At 44.7% G+C, this 19345-nt stretch overlaps 1 protein-coding gene across 1 annotated transcript; it reads right to left on the bottom strand.

The window, feature by feature from the left end:
* Window positions 1–10360: 10360 nt before the first annotated feature.
* Window positions 10361–17475, bottom strand: LOC310790316 (H-2 class II histocompatibility antigen, A-U alpha chain-like). Its single transcript, XM_083651991.1, has 4 exons — window positions 17375–17475; window positions 16779–17027; window positions 16006–16287; window positions 10361–10726 (listed from the first exon to the last, which is right to left on the bottom strand). Exons 1-4 carry the CDS (start codon window positions 17430–17432, stop codon window positions 10605–10607), a joined length of 711 nt encoding a protein of 236 aa, XP_083508117.1. The 5' UTR covers window positions 17433–17475; the 3' UTR covers window positions 10361–10604.
* Window positions 17476–19345: the final 1870 nt, after the last annotated feature.

The following is a 19345-nucleotide window of genomic DNA, read 5'->3' as shown; positions in this document are numbered from 1 at the left end:
AAGAACATGATATCTCTGCCCAACACTTTTATCCACTCCATAACGCACATGTCCCACTCACTGTGAAGTTCCTGACGCATTCCATCTCACAAACAGTCCTCCATATGCGGGAGGACTCGGAGGTATTCCAGCTTCACGTCGTCGTCACTTTTTCCACATCTGCGTTTGAAGTAGAAGCGACTTGTTGCTGTTCAACTGACGGCTGCTTCCATTTCTTGGTGAATGTAAAGTTTGTCAAACTGCCTTGTTTTCTTTTTGACATCTTGCTGTTGTTTTAAATCTGACCTGCCCGCGTGAGTGACGTTTGATTTGCACCTGCACCGCCACGCTTCGATGTGATGATAAGAATAACATGCATGTCGGTATAGGGGCTTACAGTGAATTTGACAGTGATTGAGCACACTCTGAATCATACGATTAAAATAGCGTAATTTTAGGCATTATTCACTATGAAGGTACAGAAAAAGAAATAGAAAATACATGGGGTAATATATATTAGTCAATAATTTAGAGACCCCCCCCAAATTTCATGTCATGTTTTCAGGGGGTCTACTATTTCTTTAAGGGGAGCCAAAGCCCCCCCCAGCTCCCCCGTAGTTCGCACCCTGATTGCAAAACCATTCAAAGTCCAACATCCATCCAGTTGTATTTTAATTTGCTCTGGTTTACGACTCAGGCATGAACTATTCAAGGAGGTGAATTTATAAGCTATTGACTTGATTTCTGGTATTCAAAGAACATTCCAACACAGGTGATTAGAAATGTTTGTCCACTATCCTAATGTGAGGTGTCTTTAGTCCATTCATAATCACAAGAGAGAGCAAATAACATTTCACTCGGACATGAATAAATAAATAAATAAAGAAATAAATAAATAAATAAATAAATAAATAAATAAATAAATGTTTTTTAATTCAAAGACTGTAAATATAAAAATTCGAGAGAACAACAGAAATAAAAAGTAAATGAGAGAAAAAGAGACAGAGTATTGCAGGGACAAAACAATTAGGCTACTACAGAGGTTAAATAGGCTACAATAAACTTCTCAAATACAATGTATAATCTTTGGGCATTTGTGTTTTTCATCCATTTAGTGATTTGGAAAATCTTGCTAAGTTCATTTTTGAATGCTGTGAAGGTATTTTTGCCTTTGTCTAGCATAATAAAAACAGAAATCCATTAAATAGTCTCTTTCAAACAAAATAGAACAGAACTTAGCCCATCGTTTCAAATTAGAGCTATAGTTTCATAATGCTTATGAATGCAGTTTAATGGACGGGGTGGGCCTATCTGCCGATGGCCAGACACCAGCGCCCCTCCAGCGCTGATGTGGTACTTAGAGAGGGAAAATTCTTGGCGGCTTGCCGATGGCCTGCCGCTGCTAGCCCTCCAGCGGCATTCCGCCAGAGTGAAGGTAGCGGCGTTCCTCCAGTGGGCCGCTGGATGGCCGCTGAAGGAATGCCACCGCCGCTCTGCCGCTCAAAATGCGATTGCGGGCCACCAGAGGCAGCGGCAGATTGCTAGCTGGGCCTTCATATCTATTTCGGCTCATTTGGTTGCTATTTAGTAGCGAAATACAGTAGCACAATGCATGCTGGGAGGAAGTGAACAACAACAAACCATAACAAACGCATCACAGAATGAAGCCTAAGCTGGTAAGTCTGTTAAGATAATGTTTAGCGAATATAATTCATAATCGTTTTAATAATAATAATAATTCTAGGCAATGAAGACAAAACCCAAGACTGTGTTACAGTAGGCTAAGTGTATCTTGTCCTATAATTGACTAGACAGAGGTTGAAGTACAAGAGATAACATTTATTACAAAAGTTTACATCATCTGCAGATCACCAGATTTGTTGTAATTCTGAACACAAAGGGAGCAAAGACATGGTTTTCAAGTATAACACAATGTACAACTTTTATTCAAAGACAGGATTGAAAAATATAGGTCACTTGTATTCACTTCAGACAAGACACTACGTTAAAGTCTGAAATTTACCTAGATTTGCTATAAGAATTGACATTTCAGCTTGTCACCTGATGTAATTATTAATGGACAGTAGCCTACAGTAGTAAAGATTTTGAACATTTTGATTAATCAATCCAAGTCAGAAACAACATGTGCTGTGAGCCTTTTACAATTCAAAAACCTTACTTCCAACAATTAACTAGCCTGCACTAACTACTGCACAGTATCGTGTACAAATATTGAATGCAACAGTCTCGTTCTGGAGCGAACCCCTCAGCTGAATTCACGTTGGAATATGATATCAAGGCTTGATAGATTTGATTGTACTCATACAGCAGTGTGGAGCTTAACATCTAGCTAGGTTGCATCTGGAATATGATCTGGATTATGTATAATATACAGTATAACACTACGCTCACTATTTCATGACATTCACGTTAACGCTATAGCCTCCAAAAATCTACTGTAGCTAGCTAGCGTCAGCTACATCTGTAACCACGCTGAAATGCGAGTGCATTAACGTTATTTCTAGCTAGGTCAAACACACCTTACCGTTATGAGTGTGGCCGTTTTTGATTAACATTAAGTCCACGATCATTTCCGGGCTGTAGCAGAGTCGAGCCCCGGAGGCAGCCTGGAGCTCTGAGAGCTCCAGAGGGGTGCGCGATGCACTGCTACCTGCCCGACACCCTGCACCCGACCTCGGGCTGCAGCAGAGTCGAGCCCCGGAGGCAGCCTGGAGCTCTGCGAGCTCCAGAGGGGTGCGCGATGCACTGCTGCCTGCCCGACACCCTGCATGAGCTTGATTTGATTTGTTTTGTCTGGTACTATTCAATATGATTTATGCAGATAAGACAGCGTGTCCCTGAAAACTGGATCATATCACTGTATAGATGATGACTGTTCTTCACAGCCACAAATATCTCTCCAGATCTGCGGCCATCTGCAGCAGGGATCGAGGTTTGGGTCCGTGTAGACAGTTGTCCTGTTCCTCTTTCATTCCCTGACCACCGTCACAGGAGTCATTGGCAGAGGCGATGTTCTCTCTTCTTGGAAGCTCTAATAATATAAAACGTAGCAGTTACTGTATGTTACACGTGGCTAACGTTAGCTAGCTTCTGACATGTTTTTCTAGAATTCATTAGATCGTTAAATGCTCCCGTAATCTAGCTAGCTAACGTTACCTCGCTAACCCCCACACAGCCGATGAGGAAAAGTCATTCATTTATCGAATGTCTTTCTTACCAAACACAATTACGCTAGTTTCTGAGATAATATATAGTGTGGCATATACCTGTGAATAACATATTCTTACCTGGAAATCACACATGGATCCGTAGGCCAGCTCTGAGTCTGTTTACATTTCGGGCGGAGGGGGGCTTGGTTGGTTGTAGCTGGTTGTAACCATTTGCGTGCTAGCAGTACTGAAATGAAAAGTGTTAGCTCGCTTGCTAACAACAAAGGTCGCAGAGCGATGACGCCATCTGCTGCACTGCGCATGTGCTCTGTGCACAAAGCTGGTTGGATGAAGGTTGCGTAATGGAGCGGTCTATCGGGGGGGGCCCAACAACCGCAGGAAATCGTTTAGCACAGGCGGGGGACCAGACCATAGTGACTGAGAACAGGTCTGAGAGCAGGTCACGTGGGGGATGGGTTTACCCAGGCTAGTAATGGAGCGGTCTATCGGGGGGGGCCCAACAACCGCAGGAAATCGTTTAGCACAGGCGGGGTACCAGACCATAGTGACTGAGAACAGGTCTGAGAGCAGGTCACGTGGGGGATGGGTTTACCCAGGCTAGGTCTATCCAGCTACTGCGGTAGTGAGGAGCCTCTGGTTCTGGTGGCTTGAGTTTCCAGTTGAGGAACCTCAGCGGCGTAGGGTCGGTGAGGAAGCCGTTTGTCTGCCCTCGTTGGAGGGAGGCCTCTGCCCCTAGTGCCTCGTTGGCCGCCCCGTGGAGCGCCGGTGTGGCATCCTCACTGAGGGCACCGAAGGTCGTACACTCCTCCGGCATGGGGGGAGCCGACCTGAGGCCACCGTAACTTGGCTTCAACTCCTCGCTCTTATCTGCGGTCGTGTGGAGTCGGGGTGTCTTTGGCCAGCGATCTGGGCTGAGAAGAGGGAAGGGGGATCCGCAACCGCGACTGCTGGTGGTGAGTGCGGGAAGAGGCCTTCCTCGCGTAATGTCGACCACAACAGCTGCCTGTGATTGCGGTGGCTCGTCCTCCCACTCTTCCCAGGCCTGCAGCAGTGTCTCAGGTAGGTCTGGATCATCCCAGCCTGGTTCCCATTTCCATAGGTGCTGTATGAGCAGGATAAGATGGATCCTCCCGAACTGATGGAGGGGCAAATTCCTTGGGCGGGATTCCTGCTGCAGGGCGGTGATGGGGTAAGGTTGCTCGCCTAGACCAAGGTTCGGTTCCGTAAAGGCTCTCTTGGTGCAATAGGTCTGCTCTGGGCAAATTGCCGGCGAGACGATGAGGGAGAAGGCCGCCCCGTGAAGCATCTGGGGCTCCTGCCTCGCCGTCCGCGAAGGCATGTCCACTTGCTCCAATTGCTCGGACTTGTTGGCCTCCCTAGAGGCCTTGGCTGGAGTTGTCTCCATGAGCCCGGGCAGGGCCAGGAGGTGAATTCTGGGAATAGGTAGTTGAGATGGCTGGTCCCGCCCTCTGGGGGGGTCCCAGCTGTCGTGTCCAGCTATCTTGTGGGAATGATTGACGCCGTCCGGCTGGCTGTGCCCTGTGCTGTTGGTCCCCGCGTTCGCCATGCCTCCCTGAGTCTGGTGTATCCCGGTGGCGGGCTTGGCCGCCCCGTTGCACTCTATTGCATGCTCAGGGTCGGCGATCTCTGTCCTAGGTGGGAGTGTTGGTGGCATTGGCACTGGAGCAGTGGGTTCCGTAGTTTGGGTCGTTGGCTCTGGAGCCGCCGTGCTGACCTGACCCTGGTCGTGGGAGGTGAGAGGCACAGGTGGAACTGCCGGGTCCCCGGCAAGCAGACAGGCGCGAGGCCGGGCCGCTACGTGCTTCTGCTCGACTTGCAGCCGGGCACGAACCCGGGCCTCATCCAGCGCCAGCTCAGCTTGCCGCAGGCGTCGGCTTCTCTCCAGGCGGCGGGTGATCCGCTCTCTAGCTTGGAGGGCCTCCTCTTGGGCCTGTTGGGCCTCCTCTTGGGCCTGTTCTTGCGCCCGCTGAGCCTCTGCTTTGACCCGTTCTTGGGCCCGCTGAGCCTCTCCTTGGGCCCGTTGCGCCGCTCTGGCTTGCTTTGTCAGCCGGTCGTACTCCTCATGAGCTTCCTCCTCCTCCGCGTGTTGGCGGCGAAGGCTCTCGGTCACCAATAGTGCCTTGTATTCCTCGTAAGCTGCCGCTTGGGCTGAGGAGCAGGAGTGGGCGCGTACGGTTGACCGTGAGCTGGCGCTAGAGTGTCGCGATGCGCCATGGTCAGTCCGGTGGCTACTAGCGCTATGATGGTGAGAGTGACTGGGGCTCCTCGACCGAGGCTCTGCTCGGGAAGAGGGCAGGACCCCTTGATACCGGGCTGACCCATACCGGCCTGGGGTCCCCGGGTCATAGGCGAGGGCCTGGGCCGAAGATATTCCGTCATGATGGCTTGCGCCCTGATGATGGTGACTCCTGCATCCGCTGGGGCTGCGGCATACATGGGCGTCTCTGTCGTCATAGGTCAAACCTCCATGACCTGACCTGTCCCGACTTGACTGGTGGCCAGCTTGATGGGACCTGCCAGTGCGTTGGGATTCCTTGAAGTATTCAGTGACGTCCTGGTTGGTCTCCCTTTGGCGCACGATCGTAGCGTCGAAGTTAGCCTTTTCTCGAGCTAGGAGATCGGCCCTTGCCTGGGATGCCTGAGCAGGGAGTCGGTGGTGTCTGCGGATGAGTTCCTGCCCCGGTTGGATCGTCTGGTGGGAGTGTAGGGGGTCTGGCCCTTTAGTACTACTCTGAACCCTGGATACTCTGCTGTATCCAGATTCGATCTGGTGGGGGAAGGGTTGCTCCTCTGGTCGGCGAGGTGCCGTGACCAGGGCGAGCTCACCTGACTCCTGTTCCATCTCTGAGCGTCGCAAGTCCTCTGATCGAAGCTTGTGGGTCAGAGGACTTGTGGATCCGGCTCGAAGGACCAAATTGTAGCGAAGCTTGTGGGCTTGCCTCGGGTGATGCGTGAAGTGGCCTGGGCCTGGCCTGGCTGGGTGTAAGGCAGCCAGTGACCAAGAGTGATCGGTCAGAATCGCAATCAACTTGTAGCGAAGCTTGTGAGCTTGCTGGGGGCGAAGCTTTGGGGCTTGCCTCGTGAAGTGTGCTGGATCGTGGATGAGGGATCACGGGCTGTGATCAATCAGAATCACGGGGATGGAGATAGGGACCGAGATGTCGGTCCTGGGACGCGGTTAAGATTCCACTGGTGTCCTGGCTGGGTGTAAGGCAGTCGGTCATCAGGGCCTGGCTGGTTGTAAGATAGCCAGGACTCAGCTCGGGTCCGGATTTGGTTGTGCTAATGGTTGACATTATGAAGGATAGTAGGGAGTAAGAATACCTGAAGAAGTATGGAAGTAGAAGGAATCTCGCGAATCAAGCATAGCGTCACAGAACACCTTGTTTATATCCCCACGTTTTGGTGTATGACATCACGTCATTGGTGATGTCACAACATTCGAGGGAGCTATGACATCATCGGTGTTATGTCTGACATTGCCGATGACCTCACAGGTGAACTCTATGCTATGACATCATTGTCATCGTTGATGATGTCATCATCATTACGTCGTTGGCGCGCCGGCTGGTGGGCATCGACTGCCCCAAGAACAGGCCTGACGGTGGGCCATTATGGGCCCTTTTCTACAGACATGCTTTGTAATGAACCGAGCCTTTCTTTTATTAAAAGTTGTCAGATGAAGATGAGCGTGGAACATGGTTCATTTTAACACGTTCACTGCCAATGACGTGTTAACACGTTTTCAGAATCCAGCTGTTGACTGCCAACGACGTGTTAACACGTCGATTTTTTTTTTTTGACGGTGGGATGTGCATCTAACCCTTTTACATCTCTTATATAAGTATTGGACGTGTACAACGTGTACAACCCATTCCACCGACCCACTAAGTGGCGACAAGGAAGGAGGAAGGCAAGCAAAAAGCAGTGTGACGAAGCCATTCTCATGAAAATGGATTGGCGAAAACGCTTTCGTTTTCGCGCTGATTGCTGGCAGTGCGGGATTGCAAATTTGCATAATAGATCACGGATGGAACACACTTTGAAACACGCAGCATAAATATGACCAGAATCGCAAAAGCTTCAGCAAAGCTCTCAACCAAAACTCCAAGAAGCGAGCGAGTCCAACCAGACTTTCTCAAAGAGCGGCCGCACAGACAGGCACAGCCGCAGAGCAGCAGCAAAGCAGTGAGACTGGTGACAAGCTTGTGACACGGCCGCTGGCTGCAGCCAAGAAGAACGCCCACGGAGGGAGGAGTTGGAAGCAGAGGGGAGTTTCCTGCTGTTATGGAGGAAATTACTGTTCAAAACTATTGTTTAGGTCTTACTGATGCCAAAAATGAATGGTTAAAGTGACTGTTCTATCGAATTTCACAAAAAGCCGTTTATCTCTGAATAATTTTTCTGACGCTGAAACCATGCTGTATTCAACTGCTAATGCTTACATAACTACTAACTCTACAAACTAACTCTTTTAGACAGAGAAAGCACACATTCTATTAGTTGTTTTGAGATATTGTGTGTTCACAAAATCTTAGCAGAAAAGAATCCTCGGCTCTTGTAAAATGAGCCAGAATCCTCAAAAAAAAACCTGGCAGAACCTACCTACAGCATTGAAAAAAGGGCTGGCAGTCAATGTGTTAAGGGTGCAACACTACCATCCATAATTATAAGGGGGCTTATGTGCTTGCAAAAGATGCTGCATGGGGTCCCATGCAAGGGGCCCAAGTTAAACCAGCCGGGGCAAATCACCCACCGCCACCAACCTCGTCGAGGTAGGCTAGAAACGGGTCCCAAATAGTTTGAAACTTTTTAAGTGAGTTGGTTCTCAGGGATCTGAGCCTCTCCATCCTTATAACAGAGATCATGTCCATCAACCACAGTTGGAAAGAAGGTGAAGACGGGGACTTCCATTCTTTCAGAATAAGCGTCTGTAGATGTTTAACAGATGATCTATTCTATAGAGTATACTGTAGCTATGTGACAATTCATAAACATATATCTATATTTGCATCATAAATTAGTTGAACTTGAACTATACACTCAACCTTTGCTTTACAGATGTTTCACGAATATTCAACAATTTGTAAACTATTTAATCAATATTTGTTGAACCTTCTAATTATCAGTGATTCTCAGAATAAATTAGTTGAACATGAGTTATGCACTTCTATGCTTTACACATTTTTAACAACTTATGAATATTCAACAATTAGTTAACCATTTAATTAATATTTGACGAACATTATAATGTCCAATATTATATGTTCAACAAAGTTTCAACAGCTTATTAGTGGGGGGATTCAACTGTTTGGCTGTGTCTGTCACAGTTCAGCCGTGTCGGTCTTCAATGGCACCGCTGAACCTCATCAGCTGTTCCGCTTCACTGGTACAACCAATGGTAGTCATTCTCTTAGCTGCTCCATACAGTTTAAACTGAGTTTTCCCAGTGTTTCCTTGTGCCTGTAGGCTACATGAAATTGAAAATGAGGTTAATTTCTTGCTTTACTGCACTGTGTATGATGACGTGAGGGATGTAGCCTACTCTTTAGCAAAATGTCCTCTATCTATGTTGACTTCTTTGAGCTGGATGACTATGAGAAACTTGAGCTATGTTTCAGCAAGGGAATCTTTATCTGTCAAGCATGGGAGCAAAGACAGAACCTTCTATTTAGAAAAGGATGTATTGTTTTTTATATTGCTGTCCGGCCCATTGCTGTCTTACGACTTGTATTTTAAATGTATCATTGTTGTGTTGTTTATTGTTCTGTTTTATTATTGTGTCTTGTAAACCCATGGGGGTTGGGCACCTATAGTGCATGACACCTAAATAAATCAATCAGTCAATCAAATCTACATTAATCCTGTTTCTTCTGTGATGAAGATTCTTCTCCTCTCTGCTGCACCACTTGTCTGCCTGCTCGGCCTGGATCACAAACTCCCCGTGGCTTCCAACTTCCATCCATCTTATCATTCACATCCCCTTGACCACCATCGCTTTGCAAATTAACCTTTTTATCTCCACTCACCTCATGTCTGCGTACCTCCTTTGGGTCCAAGCAAGCGGTAAAAGTCTGTAGATGTTTAACAGATTATCTATAGAGCCATGAACATATTCTCTGAATAAATTATTTGAACTTGAACCACTCACTCAACAAACCACGAGTGGAGTGCTGCCTTGTCCATGTAGTGCATTCATAAACCTGTTGCTTTTACCACAGAATTTCAACGACATAATGTAAACGTGAAGTTGACCATCTCTTGCATAACCACTAAACATCTGTAGATTTTCATTTGGATACCCAAGTAAAGTGAAAACTAGTTGACAGTCTACAGGCTATTTATATCCACACTATTCATGAAAACATTGACTCTACAGATGAAGCAGAAGTACAAAGTTGTTATTTCTCCACACACATAACTTATAAGGCACATTAGGCAAAGATAATTGTGACACTTGTCATCACTGCCAAAAAAGATGGACTGATGGATTTAATGGATTTAATCAAAACAAATGGTATGAGGCCAGCAACACCTGCCTCAGGCTATTAACACTCTTAATTTCACACACCTGCATGAACAGTGAGGGGACACATCACGGTAGGAAATTAGCGGGGGCTAGTGAGTTCAATACTTTCTGTATTTTAACATTATTCTTGCAAAGCGTGACTGGAAAATGGCCAGCTAGGCATCCATACAACCCCCGCCCCTCCTCCTATAGCATTATTTACCTCAGTGACAGGCAGCACAAGCTAGCTGGCCAGCTAGTTCACTCATGTTTTTGCAAAGTTCATTAATAACATGCCGGACAATCAACAGTGTTGTTGAGATAGGAAATGGGAATATTTAACTGTGATTGTTTATGAACTTTTAGAAATAAAATATGTTTGGATCATTGATTGGTCGATCATGCAACATATTTGCAACTAAGGTATTTCCCAACATTTGATCAAATTGCCCTGGAAATGATCCAAAATGCCCCCGAAATATATTTGACAGGGGCAAAAATAGCCCTTGTTTAAAAAAGTTAATTTCCTACCGTGGGACACGACACATTCTCACGATTAGTCTAGTCCCAGGACATCACTATACTTTTTAGTTTTGGATGAATCGGGTAGTCCAGCAGAACTCCCACAATGACTTCACTCTGACTGGTGGAACAAAATAGGGAAATATCTAATACACTTTTTAACTAATTATAATTATACAGTCTTTAACAATATTTATACATAAACTCAGTGCTTGACTATCATTAGTTACTTAAAAGAATACAGATAGAAAGTGTAATTAATTAGTTTGTGTGAAGGCTAACGTGCTTGCGGCCTCACATCCACACAGCAGAGAAGCAGTAGGACAGAAAGCAGTTAACTCCGACAGCCCGCCTCACATCATCAATAACTGATCAATAAATGATCAGCTGCATTCGATTCCTTTGATGAGGAAGAAGGTTCCTGTGGCCACGCCCAGCAGAGCCACGGTCAGACCCAGTCCACAAAACACCGCAGGTCCGATCCCCGGCTGCTCCTGCTCCACATCTGAGGAGGAACCAAACACATCAACACATATGAGACACAAACACACAGGATGTTATCTAACTGGTCAGCTGTAGTTTTGGTTGGTGTTGTACCCTGTCCCCGTTCAAGACAACTCGAAATGTGGAAAAAATGAGCTCCAACCTGTAAAAAAGTTAATTGAACGGCTATCGAGGTCGGAATTACAGGTTGGAAATTTGGGTATCATTTCAGAGCTCAGCGCTCAAAAGCCAATCAAGCTGCAGCAGCCCAAAGTGAAAAGCTACACAAATACATGCTACTACCACAGCCAGGCTGCAGTCGAGACCGCCTTGATCGAGTCCGAATCAAGACAAAGACCAGGGCGGAGTCAAGACTGATTCAAGTCGAGTCCGAGACGAGACCAAGACCGTCAAGAACCGGTTTCGAGACCGGACTTGAGTACTACAGCCATGTTGGGTTAGCTAGCTGTAGTCTTGGTTGATATACACATAGATGCCTCATTGGTCTGTGGCTCTTACGTTGTCGCCATATTATGGGTCCAGTCAACCTCCAGCTGTAGCCTAATGGAAGGGAATGGTGGAGCTCCGTCTTTTCTGGATAAAAAGCACTATAGCCATCATACTGCTTGTTAGCTGACTCCTGATAAGACTGATAAGTAGGTTATTGCAGTTTTGTGAGCTGTTTGGCAGCCTAGTGTTTTTTCCTGGACAATGACATAGGTGTAACGTTAAGTTAGCTAATGCTATCTAACTGGGATAACCTTTAATTTAGTAATGTCCGTTCTTCTAGTCTCGCTCCCTTTAAAATGACCCTACTTCTCCAGACACATGTAATATTAACAATCAGACATACAGTGGCTTACTTTAGTGATGGGAATTCGGCTCTTTGAAGAGAGCCGGATCTTATGGCTGCATTCATTTCTGAGAGCCGTTCAAAATAGCGGCTCCTCGTTCCTTTTTTTTTTTTTTTTTTGTGGGGCGCGCACTACTGTTTAGTTTAGTTTAGTTTATTAAAGGATCCCCATTAGAAGGACATGACTGCACCTCTAATCTTCCTGGGGTCCTGAACACAGAGAATACAAACATATAATAAAACGATAAAAAAATAAATAAATAAAAAAAAATATATATATATATATATATACATACACATATATATATATATATATATATATATATATATATATATATATATATATATATATATATATATATATATATACTCAACATAACAGAGGATAAAAAGAAAATCAGACGACATAAAGAACATCTAACAACTCAAACTAATAAGATCAACAAATATACAACTGAGTGAAAATATGAAATGACATGTTAACAGATAACAGTATAATTAAACACACTAGACAGAGAAACAACATAAAATAAACCACTAACGTTAGACAAAAGCTATTTGGCAAGGAATTGCTTTGTTTGTTTTCTAAAGGCAGTGTTTCTCTGAGAAATCACTAATATAATGATATGGTATGATTTGGATCAGATTTGATTAGACCCACCACTATTTTTGCATCAGTGGACTGCAGCAGCATTAAATTACTCATAGGCCTACAGTATTTCCAGACCTAATGTCAATGATCTGCATTGTAAACATTAGCCTACACAAGGTGACACCATATCATCTGCTTATTTAGTCAGTGAATTTACTGACTTTGAGCTGAAAGTTGGCTGTCCTTGATGCAATTCATGCAACACTTTGCTACCCAGAAAGTCGGCAGATGCACTCTGCGGCGTAGCCCGTTTTGATATTAAGCTGAGTCCGCCCACCCAGGCCAGCTACAGCATGCGCCGGTAGCAATTAACGAGTGCACCCGACCTATCCTCCCTGCCCCATGCTCCCTGCTCAGCAGACTAGCAGAGGGAGGGAGGGAGGTCTAACCTGTGTGTGTGCTGGGGAGCGGCAGGCAGTGAAATTTGGGCACAACATTAAAACGAACGGCTCTCAAGTAGGACTTGGTTCCCTTCGTTCATAGCAGAGAGCCGTTCAATAGATTTGGATCGTTCGCGAACGTCACATCACTAGCTTACTTGCCTTAAAGCCACAGTTGTTGTCCGTCAAGGCCGGCTGTTTGTGTCCTTATATGTCCGAGCCGGGTCTGGCAGTACCAGAACCTCTCATCACAAGTACAGCTTCTACCCAACTGCCATCCGCCTCTCCAGAGACCTGAAAGCCTCCACAAATCAGGACTTCCTCCCTCCCCCGATGCCCCCTGTGCAAGCTGGCTCTGCAACGACCCCGCCCATCCATTATATACATCACTTGAAGGACTTTACTGGACGTTTTACATGGACATTTATATGCACCCATATATCACTTTAAAGCAGTGGTTTCAACTGGTCTAGCCTCAGGACCCACATTTTTGCTTAGTCATTAAGTTGCGACCCAAATTTATGATTTTTTTTATACCACTCATATTTATTTAATATAAAATATTGCGGTAATACAATGCCTTCCACTGTTAAAAATACAAAATAAACAAAACAAGGCTAGGTGGAAACCTAGCATATGGCCGGTGTGGTAAAGTGTGCACATATCATGTTTCTCATAGGATGATTGCGGAATGGGATGTTATCTGGAGGGGAAATGTAGCCTAAAAAAAGGAAGTTAAACATTACTTGTCTTGTGTTAAATGAACCTACCGTTCGTCAATCCTAAACGTTATGCAGCTCTTTATTTTCTGTGGAGCAGTGCTGTAGTGGTCACTGGTCAAAAAAGTGGATCAACTAATTTCTGAGGCAGTTTTCTCACATCGTGCTGTTATCTAAAAAAAGGTGGATAAATAAATATATAGGCTACGAGACTATGAGGCTAGAACAACTGAAACTGAATCATATATCCCTAATATAATTTTATTCTTATCAGCATCATCAGCATCATTGTTTATTTTGTGGTTTTCTGGCACTAGTAAACCAGTAGGCGGCGCCTGGCCTGCTGTTCAGTGAGTGGCCTGACTGCGGGCACACAATTTTTTTTTTTTTTTTTGCAGGCCAGGCCAGGCCAGGCCAGGCCAGGCCACCGGGCATTTGCCCGACGTGCCCGATTATGCAGTCTGCGCCTGCAGCTGTGGGACGCCAGCGCTGCCTTGGCGCACAAGTGCACAACTTTCTCTATACACGCTCTGTCGTCATTGGAAACAACTGGAAAACTGAAGAAGCAGGAGCTGTGGAAAAGAAGCTCAGTGGACACACTCAGTGGACACACTCAGTGGACACACTCAGTGGACACACGGCCATTAATGCACTAGTGGCAGTGGCATACACTTAGTGGCAACAACTTAAGAGCGGAGTACAGCACCATACAGCGGTGACCAGTGGGACGACCAGAACAGGATGGGCCCCAGGTCGGGCCATGGATGTATTAAAAGAACTGGATAGGGGACGAGCCACGCCCACCCATGCATTCGGACGGAGGCTGCTCACTGGCGCATAAAGACAGTCGGCATGTGTGCTAACGCCCACAAAATGTTATACTGCTGGCACGCGAGTGGCGTAAAACCGCCCATACATCTCAATGGGCTGACTCACCAAAGGACGGTGCTGCGGCTCTAAACTGCATGTTTGGGGGTTCTAGAGCAGAACACAAGACTGCTCATATGTGCGTTTACTGAGGTGGTTGAATCCCTGATCGTGTCTGCCTGGGCTGGGCTAGCAGCTAAATTTTAACTTTGCTGAATGGATAGAATGGGGGATTTACCCCACCCTGACCACGCCCCCAGCCAGGCTGAGCCAGCTAACCCAGCGTCTATGACGAGACATCGCCTCAACCTATGAAGTCATCATGGGGGGGTTTTCTTCCTGGTTTTACTTCCTGACCATGCAGCCTAAGGCGAAGTGCGCATGTGTGCCATGACGTATTCCTTGACGTCTCCCACCCCTCCCACCCATGGATGTATTAAAATAAGGAAATACACCCGTATACGGCTCTTAGTGGCTTCTGAAGAAAAAATGTCCCATAAAAAATTATTTGATAATCAAAAGAGTCGTTTTATACTTTGAGTGACACCCGGAAAAAATTCCCCTGGGTTTAACAGCTGCCAGGGTCCCCATGCAAGTTTGATGGGAATTTTCCTTTCTGGGCTGCATGGCGTCACGTGACTTGCAATACAGGGCTTCGCCACCATGTTCAAATGGCTTCACAGCCCAGTGCTATTCCTGGGGGTTTGGGTCGGGCATGCAAATTGTATGGACGAGTGGAGATGACAGGCCGCCGTGGCGCATGCGCACACACCGGCCAAAAAATGCAATAAAAGTGCAATAGGGCTAAAAACCCAATGCATTAAGGCACTTATCTCGAATTACAAGCCTGTAGACTGTTTTAAACAAGTTAAATTGGTGATGCTCATCAAGTTTCAATAATCTGCATTACTTCACTAAAGTCGAGACAACAGCATTTGGGAATATTTTGAGCTATTTCCCCCGCAGCGAACCAGTTATAAACACTGCAGAGAGGTTAGCAAGTAGAGAGTACAAGTAGTAGTAGTAGTAGTAAAATAAGGCTGATATCTGAATGTACAAACAGGGAAGTGTAGGATGTATTAACATTAGCATCTATGACTGTGGGGGCGCAGTTTCACCAAATAGAAAAACTACATAGGGAGGGAGTCTGGCAAGCGAGACTACATACAGTAGGCTTTAAGGTTAGGGTAAAATACCAGCCAATCAGAGGCAGAGTAGGGGGCATGCCTTCGCTATATAGGATGTGTGCTGCTTTGTGGTATGTCCTTCAATTCTTCTATTTGTTTTTACCTTGGGCATCCGCGACCTACTCAAAATGACCCACATTTGGGTCACGACCCACCAGTTGAGAAACCCTGCTTTAAAGACTTTTACTTTACTTTATCTGAGATTGTTTTCTGTTTTGCTCCATCTTCTACTATTGCTGTGATTGCTGCGCTGCATACTGCACTAAGTCAAATTCCTCATAATCTGATTACTGGCTATTAAAATTATCCTGAATCTTGAAACATTGAATATAAACACACGACTCGCCCCTTCACCCCCACCATTTGTTTACAACAGGAGGTTGACTGGACTGGTATGGCTGCCGTGTTGACACTTCGTTCCAATGACAGCAGCAGTCAAGGTGGTATCTATGTGTATTATATCTAAGGGTATTATGGGTGTTATATCTATGGGTGTTATATCTATGTGTATTATATATGTGTATTATATCTATAGGTATTGTATCTATGTGTATTGGGTGTTATATCTATGTATTATATCTATGGGTATTATATCTATGTGTATTATATCTATGGGTGTTAGTTAACAGATAAAGGTGATCACCCCAGAATCGGGTCAGCGGCCGGCTCAAGGCTCTGTGCTCCACAGAACAGCTGTAGGTGTCTCCAAGCTGTGGGATGAAGCTCAGCATGGAGACCTGGTTGAAGGTGGTGTCTTTGTTGAGGAAGGGGACGTTGAGGCTGGTTCCTTTGGTCACATTCTGGTCATTCCTGGTCCAGTAGACTTTGACGGGAGCGGGGTAGAACCCGGTCACATGGCAGATGAGGTGGTTCTCCACTCCGAGCTCCACAACGTCTCTGGTGTAGATGGAGCTGTGAGGAGCATCTGAACAACAACACAACACAACACAACACACAACATCATGTAAACATCTGCACAACAACACAACATCATGTAAACATCTGTTATGTGCATATCAATTAGCCTGGGTGAACCCAGCCTTCAACGTGACGTCACAGACTATGCCTGTACATAGAGGTCACGTGACTGATAGTACATAGGTCACGTGACTGATAGTATATAGAGGTCACGTGGAGGCTGGGTTTACCCAGGCTACCACGTTACATCTCTCAATAGCATTAACTTTATTTATCGGTTGTCATTTAAAAAAGGCTTCTTTTTCAATAACATTCAACACTATCAGAGCAATGATTTCATACAGTTCTCATCTCTCAATCATATTAAATATAATGTTCTTACATCACAGTATTGTTAAAGTATTGTATATTACAGTAATGTAAAACAGCTGCAGTCATTCCTTATGATAGTTTAAATGGTTGAACAGCAGTAAATTAAACGTTGTCATCTTTCCTTACCGAGCTGCAGAGGAGGGTTCTTGTAGGCATCTCGATCTGTTTTCAGGTCATCTCTGCAGTTGGCCTGTAGAGCCACAGCATATTCATACTGTCCTGCTGGGTAGGACATACGATCTACAAACTTGGGCTGAGGCTCGACTGCTTTCTTGTTGATGAAGTCTATGTACTGCAGCACTTCACCATCCAGTCCATACATCTCCTCTCCATCAGTGTCTGAACAGCCAGTGATAGAAAAATCCTCATGTACAACTGAGAGGAGAAATGATGAAAAACAAATGTCATACTTCTTCACATCCAGAATCACAGTCTGAGTTTATTTTTCACATCCTGCTGCCAAATGTTATCCAGTTATGTTTGTAAGGACTTTGTCTGTTTATTGTTTTTATATTCAAACAAGACAGTTAATAACTAATGAGATTTAAAAGTTGAATACTGTCCTCTCTCCTCTGAAGTAAAGCAGAAAATTGTAAATCTCTCTCAATCTCTCTCTGGTTCAGAAGTGTCAGCAGAAAGTCTGCAGCTTATTTGTAATGATTTTCAGATCAACATAATATCAGAGATGTAAAGAGAGAGAGACTAAAATGTGAAGTACTTACAGCCTGATGTGACACCAAGGAGACATGAGAGGAAGACGAGGGTCTGTGAGCTCTTCATCTTCACAACACAACAACACCGTGTTGACTTCACACTGACTGCTGCAAACTGAAGCAAACACAAGGAACATCGTTATCTTACACACAGCTCCACCAATCACATTACAGCTTTCACTTGCATCATCAGTCTCCAGGTAGACACAATGGACAACTGCTGAGAAATGAATAGTTTACTCTGCACCTTATTACACTCACATATCTGAATCTATTCAATCAATAATAATAACTTTACTTTCTTGATAGTTATTTTCTAAGTTTTGCAATGTGCTTTACAGAGACCAGGAAGTTAAACAGATGGGATAAAACCAGACAGAAACATAAAGAGAAATAAAAAGCATAACAACTACTCTCTCTCTCTATTCAAATTTCAGTTGAAATTACCTTTATTGGCATTACTGTAAACACAACAGTCGACCTATCTGTTGCCAAAGTCTTGATACATTTAGTATTGGCCTAATTCTTCCCTGCATACCCCAGATTTGAAACTGGTTCTATGATTGATTTGAATTCTTTTGTCCAGGTCCTGTTCCACACAAACACAAACAGACCGGATCCAATACAAACAATGTAGGCTTAATCGCCACAGAGATGTTCTTTGTAGTTACAGTGGAACCTATAGGCTCAATTTAACAACAACAACAACAACAACACAAACACCTATATACAGTAATTAGTGTAATAATATAAGTGGAAGTGGAATCTGCTTATAGTGTTCACGGTTATAGTGATCAACCGCTTATTTATCAAAAAGCTTGGCCCCGAATCATTCCTATACACATGCTGTTTAAATAATGTGCTTATAGTGATCAATACTCCGCTTACAGTGATAATTTTGGGCCTTGTCACACATGAGAACAATGGAAAAAATGTTTAAAACTACAGTAATTTTATTATTTTTTACTTACAAACTGCCAAAAATGGCCAACGAGATACAGCAGTGATACTCGGTGCATGTCTGTCTGTATATGGAGAGATCACAGCATCTCTGTCTGTGGAGAGATGGTGGCGTCTCTGTCTATGCAAGACCACTGTGTTTGAAACAGCTAACAGCCTAACTTGTATAGATTTTTTAAAGTCAATAACATTCCTTTACTGCTAGTCTTCCCAGATCAGCAGAGGGTGGAGCAGCGACCGGGGCAGCAGGGGGAATAATAGGCGAAGTACAATTGGGGAGAAAATGGGATAACAATAAAAATAACATTCCTTTACTTTATATGTACTGAATTCATGTAATACATATACAAATGCTAATTAGATGGTAATCTGCATGAGAAAGAAAAAGAAAAAAACACGTTATAATGATCATCTGCTTATAGTGATCAATTCGACCCGTCCCAAGGTGATCACTATAAGGGGAGTGCACTGTAGTGTTATTGCATAAATATAGCCTATTATTGTACAACACATTTTGCTTACATCTATCTACTGTTTGAGCCATAGGTTCCTTCTATCATTTAAATCCAAAATGATGCAAACTCAAACACAAAGATGAAAAGAAGGTGTATATAATTTGCTGGCAGTCAGGAGCTGCAGCAGTCAAGGCGTGATATTACAAGTAAGTAAGTACATTTTATTTATATAGCACTTATCACAAAGAGGACTCACAAAGTGCTTCACAGGTTAAGAAACACAAAATAAACACAAAAATAGGACAAGGCATACAACTGTAAAACAGTGAGATGGAGAAATAGCAGTACAGGATAGCAGGGTTACAGAGAAACGAAACGTCAGGCCAGTCTAGGCAACAAATGCCTGTCTAAACAGAAAAGTTTTCAATTGCTTTTTAAAGATCTCAACTGAGGCCGCGGCCCTCAAGACCAGTGGAAGAGCATTCCACAACCTAGGAGCTACAGACTCAAAGTCTGACTCAAAGTGCCTGTTGTGCTGCATGCAGAGGTATAGGGTCTGATCATG

Source organism: Poromitra crassiceps (assembly GCF_964638095.1).
Source record: "Poromitra crassiceps genome assembly, chromosome: 15".
NCBI classification, from domain to species: Eukaryota; Metazoa; Chordata; class Actinopteri; order Beryciformes; family Melamphaidae; genus Poromitra; species Poromitra crassiceps.
The sequence above is the reverse complement of the archived record's forward strand: the minus strand, read 5'-3'. Positions and strand labels throughout refer to the sequence as shown.

Excerpts from the sequence above, each read along its gene's own strand:
- LOC310790316 (XM_083651991.1), bottom strand. The coding sequence starts at position 17,432 with ATGAAGAGCTCACAGACCCTCGTCTTCCTCTCATGTCTCCTTGGTGTC. Across the intron at positions 17,028-17,374 it reads CCTTGGTGTCACATCAGGCT|TTGTACATGAGGATTTTTCT; the intron begins GTAAGTACTTCA and ends TTCTCCTCTCAG. Across the intron at positions 10,727-16,005 it reads GCCGCTGACCCGATTCTGGG|ATGTGGAGCAGGAGCAGCCG; the intron begins GTGATCACCTTT and ends GTTCCTCCTCAG.